This window comes from Chelonia mydas, chromosome 4 (genome assembly GCF_015237465.2).
Source record: "Chelonia mydas isolate rCheMyd1 chromosome 4, rCheMyd1.pri.v2, whole genome shotgun sequence".
NCBI classification, from domain to species: domain Eukaryota; kingdom Metazoa; phylum Chordata; order Testudines; family Cheloniidae; genus Chelonia; species Chelonia mydas.
Genome location: NC_057852.1, coordinates 37,332,258 through 37,340,744, shown reverse-complemented (window position 1 = coordinate 37,340,744; position 8,487 = coordinate 37,332,258). Strand labels below are relative to the sequence as shown.

Genomic DNA, 8,487 nt, shown 5'->3' with positions numbered 1-8,487 from the left:
CCCTGTATTTAAAATTGAAAATACTGCTGATGCCAGGAATGCCTCTAAAACTAAAGTGAACTTTCAAGTGCACCCTCTATCCTCAGCAGGTACTGAGCCCCCTCAACTCAGCTGTGACATATATGGCAGTTGAGGCCACTTACAACCTAATGACCAAAGTCTGCCCTTTAAAACGTGTGTGATCACTACAGAAGTCAACGAGAGTTGCTTGCACATAAGCAAAGTACATGTCAGAAATAAACAGGGGGAGCACATCACAGCAATTTCAGGGCTGAACTCATTCTTGGAGGATCTGACGTCTGACGTCCTCAGAACCTCTCCAGTATGTTATGTGTTCATATTCTCTCGAGGAGTGGGAAGGGGAAGTAAGGAGCAAACTTTACAGATGGCAGTATGTCAGTCCCTGTCCTTCATTAGCTCAGGTGGTATTTCTTTAATTTATTTTTTGCCTGTAGGATCTCCTTCCCACATATTCTGCCAATTTATGGTAGGAGGCAATCAAACACTTTGGAAAGAGATTTTATTCCTCAATTTCTTTTGTCAGCCTATGCAAATATCACCACTGGTCAGCACAGTAGCCAAAAAAAACTCAAATACAGTTTCCATCCAAAGATTGAATAATTAGCTATTTATTTGTCTTTCAATGTCTCTACTTCCTTTTTGAGATTTCCCTCCTCCCCCTTCCTTCTGAAAGCTTCCAACTTCTGCATCCCCTATATATCCTTCATTATATATAGACATTTGTCTCTTTTCTCAACTTCCCTCTAGATAATACCATGCTATTTCTGCCTAATGAGTTTGGTTCTGATTGTCCACAACCTTATAACTCATGTAACTATTTATACCTATGCAAAGTGAATGTAAAGGGCTCCAAATAAGAAATCTCCTTAATTACATGGATTGTAGCGGTTTAAACCCACTTTGTACTCACTTTGTATAGCTGTAAATACTATACAGTATGCAAGGCCGGGGAGGGCCAGACCCCTTTTACTACCCTGTGCCAGCAAGAGCTGAGAAGAAAACTGATTAGACTCACACCAGTTTCACACTGTTATTGTTGCCAGAGCTGCTTTCTGGAAGAATAGTACAACTGGTGCAATCAACCACTAAGAGTTTGTCTGATAGGAAAGCTTGTAATGGGGGAAGACGGGTGTATGAGGAAATGCAGGATACCTTCAACCTCAGACCAAACGTAGACTCCACATTGAAACACTGTTTAGTTAGTCAGAGAGTTCCCTCTACATTTTAATAAACACCTCTGTAAAACAAATATATTTCCCCCTATATCTTGTTAAACTTTATAATTTAACATAGTCAGTCCTTCTGAGTGCAAAAGACTAGTTCAAAGGAACACATTAGCAGTGGTTTGGTATAAAAGTCAGTATTAAATGAATGTCTACACTACAATAATGAAATGAAATGTGTTGATATATGAAGACTTTGTTATTTAGAAAATCAATATCTGATTTTATATATTATTATCACTCTTTTTTGGTTTGCCCTCCCCTACAGATGGCCAAATAAAACCAAGTTATTTACAAATAAAATATGCTTCACAAAAAAAGCTCTTTCTTGCAAACTCTACATTATTGGAGAGTTTAGTATAAATGTTGGAAATTCTTAGGCTACTGCATTTTTAATCTGGCTGGGGATTCAGTTGAAATCAATGCTATAATCTTTGTCAGTATGGGCTTTTTACTATGAGGAAACAGAATAATGCTCACAAAACATTTAAGTTTGAGGTTTCACATACATACCATGCCCTTCAGTGTACATACTGACCAGTGCAGTATATATGTATTTTAATATACATATATACAGTTATACATACACACATTGAGTGAGTTAATGCATACACACAAAACCAGACAAATATGAATCATTTGAATAAAAATGTACTTCCAACAACAGTATTTCTCTATTAAATCCATGTTTATTGCATAAGTTTTATCACAGTGAAGATTAAATTATGCTTAATCATCCAGTAAGTGCTTTTGTACTTTCACTAAACCAAAAACAGTAAAAGCAACTCATCATACACTCAAAATCCTGTTACCATCCCACCATTCATCGCCTCGATGTGTTCCTTTAGTTGCCATGTACTGATAAGATTGTAAAAAGATATATGTAATTGGCTTATTTATAACACCATTTTCTTCAAGTATTCGGAAAGCAGTACAAATGTCTGTACCATATATTAGAAACATTTTTGTAATGTTATTTATTGCTATAGAAGAGAGGCTCCTGATGGAATGATAATGAAATATAATGTCACTGTGTACAAAGATGATCTCAGCAGTCTGTCATTTTCACAATTCTTCCCATGTTAGTGAACAACACAAGATAAATGGGCTTCTTTCCTTCCTCTGTCATTCATGGGATTTCAAACTATAAATAAACAATGCATACACTCACAACATGTGTAGTACAAATTCCAAGTAAACAGAATGACATGGAAATAAGACATAGTTGCCAACTGTGGTTCAGCAAGACAGTTCTGATTTCATGACCAGTGCCCTGCATCCCCACTCTTCATTCAAAAGTCAGAGAAGCCGCATGTCAGCTTGATGATTGACAGAGACTGTTGAGGGGTGGGGCCATAGTGGGGAGCAGAAGAGACAATCTCTATGAACTGTGTTTGGTTTGCTAGGTTTAATGTCATACATGACATAAAACCTCTAAACATGCATTGGTTACCACCCAGAGAACCCATTCCATGTTCAGAGACTTTTGTGTTGGCAACTATGTCAGGGACTGTGTGGTCCAGACCAATATAAGTTAATATTTTTTCCAGATAGAACTGTTTAAAGAGAACATCTACAACACTGTGATTTAGAAAAAACTTAATAATATAATAATAATTATTAGGAAAGACATTCAACTTTTCTTAAACAAACCCTACACAGTGGTTTGATTCTGCATTGCTCAAGGGCCATAGCAAACCTTCTGCACTGAGCTCAGGGCCAAAACATTTTTTTTCTGAGTTTCATTTATTTTTCTTAATTATGCATTCTACACACACAGCCATTTTATTCATTTAATTAAAACTCCCCTACATTTCGTCCAGTGGAATAAATTATTTATGTAGGGAAAGGCAAATAACCCCACAAAATAAAATAAAAATAAAACATACATAAATATAAAATTTACAACTTATCCCAGATTGATCAAAATCCCTTTCTCTAAAGCAATGGCAAAGAACAGAAGAATTATGTAGCCTATTGGGGGGAAAAGCAGTACATATTTTTACCTTTTTTCTTCAATGTTCAGTTTTGAGAAAGTTCTTTTTTATGGCTGCATTCTCAATCTGCAACTTAATTGCTGCGTGTCAAACACTGGGAAAGATGACTTTATTGAAACATCATTCTTAGGCAACATGTCAAACCTTTAACAAATAGAACACAGAGCTAACTCTAAAATACTCTCAGCTAAAAGAGGGATATATATATAAAATAAAAATAAGAAAATCTTTGCAAGTTAAAGGAAACCTTTCCTTATCTGGGACACACACATTCAGGTTTAAAAACTGGAAAATCATAAATATGGTCATTTAATTACTTCAGAGAATTAAGGTTTCTAAAAACTTCAGTGCCAAAATACCCTCTCTGCATCAGTATTAAGAATAAAATACATTTTGCATTTTAGGTTGTGTTTTTTGTTTTGGTTTTAAAGATGTTTCTTAGTTCTGTAGAATCTCATCATATAAGATTACATACTGTAGGGGAGTGTTAGAACTGTTTACTGATGTTTTACTTTAAGTAGTTGTTAGATTAAGTTACAGCGATAAAATTCAATTATTGATCTGATTCATTACTGTACATGGGGTAGTAGGCTCATTTCACCTTTTTTTCATGTTTAATGTGACCATTTCTTCTGTATTTGCCATTTGGTATCCCGTTGTGGTAATGTCCATTAATGGTGTTATGTTCATCACTTGACCAAAGACGTTTGCTTTGTTTGTGGATAAACTTTGCTATCCTGGCCAAAATGTAATAAAATAAGGCAGCACCAAGTAGTACAACAAAGACAATATCCAATAAGAAATACTGATAAAAAGAGATGGTGTAAACAGCAGCACGTAGATGTTGTGCTCCGTTGTGTCGGAGGATATAATTAATCCAGTACACTGTCCGATTAACAGGATGTCCGGGTTGGTCCTTGTGAATTTCAGACAGCTTTCGAGCCCGTTGCCTGTAGCTGCAGGAAAGAAACAATGTGACAAATTAGGAATATTATCTTGCTCTCAAATGACAAGTATCCATGTGAACACAGAGATGTACTTGAATTTCACCATACTGAGTGGGGTATTTTGGTAGGAAAATGACGAAGAACAGCAGTTGGCAGGTGTTTGAGATGTACTATAGGACAGGTGAGTCCTCTTCAATGCAATAGTAAAAGTATTCAGAGAAAAATAAATATTGACAATAGTTGTACCTACATTTATATCTGTACATATGTAAATATGGGGTAAAATTCACCCCATGCAGAGAGCCAGCAGAAGGGTTTAAATGGGACTTTAGTGATGCACTGCCCTTCTGTTGGCCTTCTGCATGGGGTGAATTTCATTCACACTGAAAATTAAACACAACAAATTAGAGACATTTTCCCCTCCCACTAAAATAGGCACATTCTCTGTCCAACATATTGTTCATTTATACTCCTGTCCAACGAAATATGGAAAATAATGTTGCCAGTTATCAGAGAGGTGTAGAATAAAGTGATATGCCCTGTCTCTAATATAGTCTGAACAGATTTTTACATTGTTTGACACTAGATCTTTCATGTTTGGGATGCATTTTTTAAATTTATTTTTTAGTATCAGAATGCCCTGATCATGGGGATTCCTTCTTCCCTTTATTTCACGACAAACAGATTACTAATGCAGAACTCCCCTCCTCATATCAGATAATTGTACAGTGGAAGTCTGATGTAAGTGGGGTTCATGAGATTTCCTTTGCAACTTCCTACATAGGTATTTTTCCTTCATTAACATCCTACTCCTACTGACTATTTCATTTACTCATAGCATTATCCTGCCCTAAGACAATAAAAGTGTCACCCACAGACACTGTTCCTATCAACCCGATAAGTTGTGTCCAAATCTCTGACAGTGTAATGCACTAGACAACTAGCTAGAACATTGACCTATTTAATTTAGGAATAGTCTATGTGCTACAAAGGATAACATGCATTTGGATTAAGGATTTAATACATAAATATTCCTCCTCTTAAGTACCGTGATTAAGTACACTAATCACTGGGTTTAGCAGTTGATTTTCTTACATTCGCTACAGTGTGAACCCAGACACACTCCATGAGAATGTGAGCTGTCACCAATGGCAATAGTCCTGATGACAGCATGAATTTGTCACTATAACAAGACTAAGTGAATCTCTCACACAACCATATGCTATAAAACCAACATGCTTTTGTTCACCACAGGTTGCTAACAGCTTATAGTAATTTATTATCTGTTAATGTGACTTCTCCAGGTTCCTTTCTGCAAGCCCAGAGTGGGTGTAACTTCTTCTACCCTGCAGATGGAGACAGAATAGAAGCCATATGTTTGGTGGAACCCCCAGATATAAAGGTCTCTAAAATCTGGAAAAGAATACCTCTCCCTTCCTGTTTGTTTGAGAAGCCATCAGGGCCCTTTCACAGATTCCACATTTTTGACAAATCATCACAGATGTGAACTGGTGATATTCCCGTCCTCCTGATTGGCAGTGACTCTGAATCAGTCAGTGTGTCTTAGAATGCAACAAGACTCACTCAATATAAAAGGTCAATAGGAACAGTTAATTCCTTCTGTGCACAAGAGACAGGGTAATCTTTGGCTGCCCCATCAATGTTCTTCATGCCACTCTGTTTACAGTGTGCCTCTGTGGTGCTATTATGTCTTTGGATCCTTAATATCATGCCCTTCATCCTGCCACTGAATACTAATAACATGCCAGACCATCCAGTCTCCAGCCTGTCAAAAGAGAAAGCTCTCTCTTCTACAAGACTAGTAGACACTTCATCCAAACAGTCTGTCATGACAACTGTGTAAATTAAGGGGACATCCAAGAGCAAATTCAGCCATAAAGACTTGTCCTCTAGCCACCCAGTGAGAGAGGACTTCAGATATAAGAGTAATGGTAAGCAAACAGAATCAGACTGAAGTGACTAATACATGTGCCAAATTGAAGTGTCTGCAGATGAAAACATGACAATTGTTGTTCCAGACATGCCAACATAGAAGCCAGCTTATGAACCCAGGCTATTATTGAGTCCAGGTGAATTATGAGAGAAACTCAAGACCTCAGATTCATAATCCTTTGTAGAGATGAGAATATTTTACTGATCAGCCTGAATGACACACCTCTGCACCAAGATAAATCTGCTTCTGGGATGAGAAAAGAGAACTTTGTGTTTATTCTAAACCGAGCAGACAAGGCAAGGTTACTCTTTTGTATCGATTATACCATAGGACCCAGACAACAATTTTGGATCAGCTACAATTCAAATATTCCAGCTGATGGAGCCAAGTATATGCATAAAATATATTTAAATCTTTCTGTCAACACAGCAAAAAATGACCATTCTACATGTTACTACTGATTCACATTGATTCCATCAAGACAGATATACAGATGCTTTGCTTTACAGAGAAGGATAAAGTGTGGGGGGAAAGGGCCTGTTGTTGTCCCTGAGAAATATAGGATTAATGGTCACGGATCTTCACCTGGTGACTGAACGTGCTAACAAGAAAAGTAAATGAGGATAATGATTTTTAATATGGCAGATAGAGTACTAATTATTTGAAAGATTTGTCTGCATTATGTACAGGGCCACATTTTAAAGGATTGACTTTTTGTGTATCCATGATGCCTACATTTCTTTGTGCATATTGGACAACCAGGCAGGAACACAGCTGTGTGCAGAAATCTCTATTTGCATAAATATTTGTGCATTGAAATCCTCATCTACATAAAGATTTAACCTACAATGACAATTCAGAAAAAAAACATTTCCTTACCTGGGATCATTAATGACTTTCACCAGTGCTTCATATAGTTCATCCTCAGTAATTGTCTTCCAGTTTAATAATATTCCCATGCCTTTGGCCTGTACTCGGGTCATAGTATCATAGTGGTCTCCAAAGAGGGGAATTCCCACCACAGGCACTCCATGGTACATGGTTTCAAAAATACTGTTCAAACCACCATGGCTAAGGAAGGCTTTAATGTTAGCATGACCTACAGAGAGGAGAAGTGAAGTAAAGGAAAGAAAATGCTTTACAAACATGTATATTATGTATCATAAAATTACTGAAATTAGAAATAGAAAAGACCAATTACCACATTCAGCAACTCTTCCCAATCAAGTATTATTTGAATAGTGTGCTGTTTTAAATCCTTTCCCAGTTCATTGGTGAAATGAGTACACAAAACCAGCTCCCTATTAGATGCCTCTCTCTGCCAAATTAATATATTGCCATTTATCATTATCCTTTGTTTCCAAGCCTCTGTTTTTGTCTAAACCAATTTGAACGATTTTTTCAAACAAGATTTTGTGAGGCACAGTATAAAATGGTTTAATAAATCTGAGTATATTGCAGCTCCTTTCAAGTTTCTATGACTTCAGTTCAGGAAAGCGCACGCAATTGCTTGAAGTTACATGTGTGCTCAAGTACCTTCTTGCATTTAGGCCTTAAAAATTTTGCAATCGATGTTTTCTCATTCCTTATAGTCCAACATACAAGATGGGGTATATTCAATAAAATGAAAATCTCATTTCATAACATGGTTTTAAATAACTAATATAAATGGTAAGTGTGATATTGAGGGATTCTGACTAGGTCGACTCCAGCAGACCCTGAAGTTATGTTCACATGGTAACCGCAGAGCAGCACAAAGATGCACATTCCAGGTATCCCTTCCTCAGATTTCTGTTTAGAGTGGAAAGTATTACTGAGTGGTTTCAGGTTACACTGATTTGCTGGAAAAGTTGAAGGAATAATAGGATTGAATTGGAGCATCCTGTAAAGCCTTGTGTTTATTTTTAACTAAATAAAACATCAGTTTCATGAGGGACCAAAGCTGATTACTTTTAACTGACTGTTGTTGATTATTACCATTGGTACATACTAACTTAGCATTATAACCGAAACAAGGAGAGAACCCTTATTCCCAAGAATTCATAGAATCATAGAATATTAGGGTTGCAAGAGACCTCCGGATATCATCTAATCTAATCCCCTTCTCAAATCAGGACCAACACCCACTAAATCGTCTCAGCCAAGGCTTTGTCAAGCGGGCCTTAAAAACCTCTAAGGATGGAGATTCTACCACCTCCCTAGGTAACCCATTCCAGTGCTTCACCACACTCGTAGTGAAACAGAGTTTCCTAATATCCAACCTAGACCTTCCCCACTGCAACTTGAGACCATTGCTTCTTGTTCTGTCATCTGCCACCACTGAGAACAGCCGAGCTCCATTCATA

General features: G+C 37.1%; 1 protein-coding gene across 2 annotated transcripts in view; it reads right to left on the bottom strand.

Annotated features, from left to right (window-relative positions):
* Nucleotides 1–1,913: 1,913 nt before the first annotated feature.
* Nucleotides 1,914–8,487, bottom strand: part of UGT8 (UDP glycosyltransferase 8) — a 70,239-nt gene continuing 63,665 nt past the window's right edge. For both annotated transcript variants that reach the window (XM_007054440.3, XM_043545405.1), the window contains exons 5-6: nucleotides 7,022–7,241; nucleotides 1,914–4,197 (exon numbers count right to left, since the gene is read on the bottom strand). In XM_007054440.3, coding sequence (XP_007054502.2) covers nucleotides 3,834–4,197; nucleotides 7,022–7,241 — 584 coding nt within the window. In that variant the 3' untranslated portion in view covers nucleotides 1,914–3,833. The remainder of the gene's footprint in view (nucleotides 4,198–7,021; nucleotides 7,242–8,487) is intronic.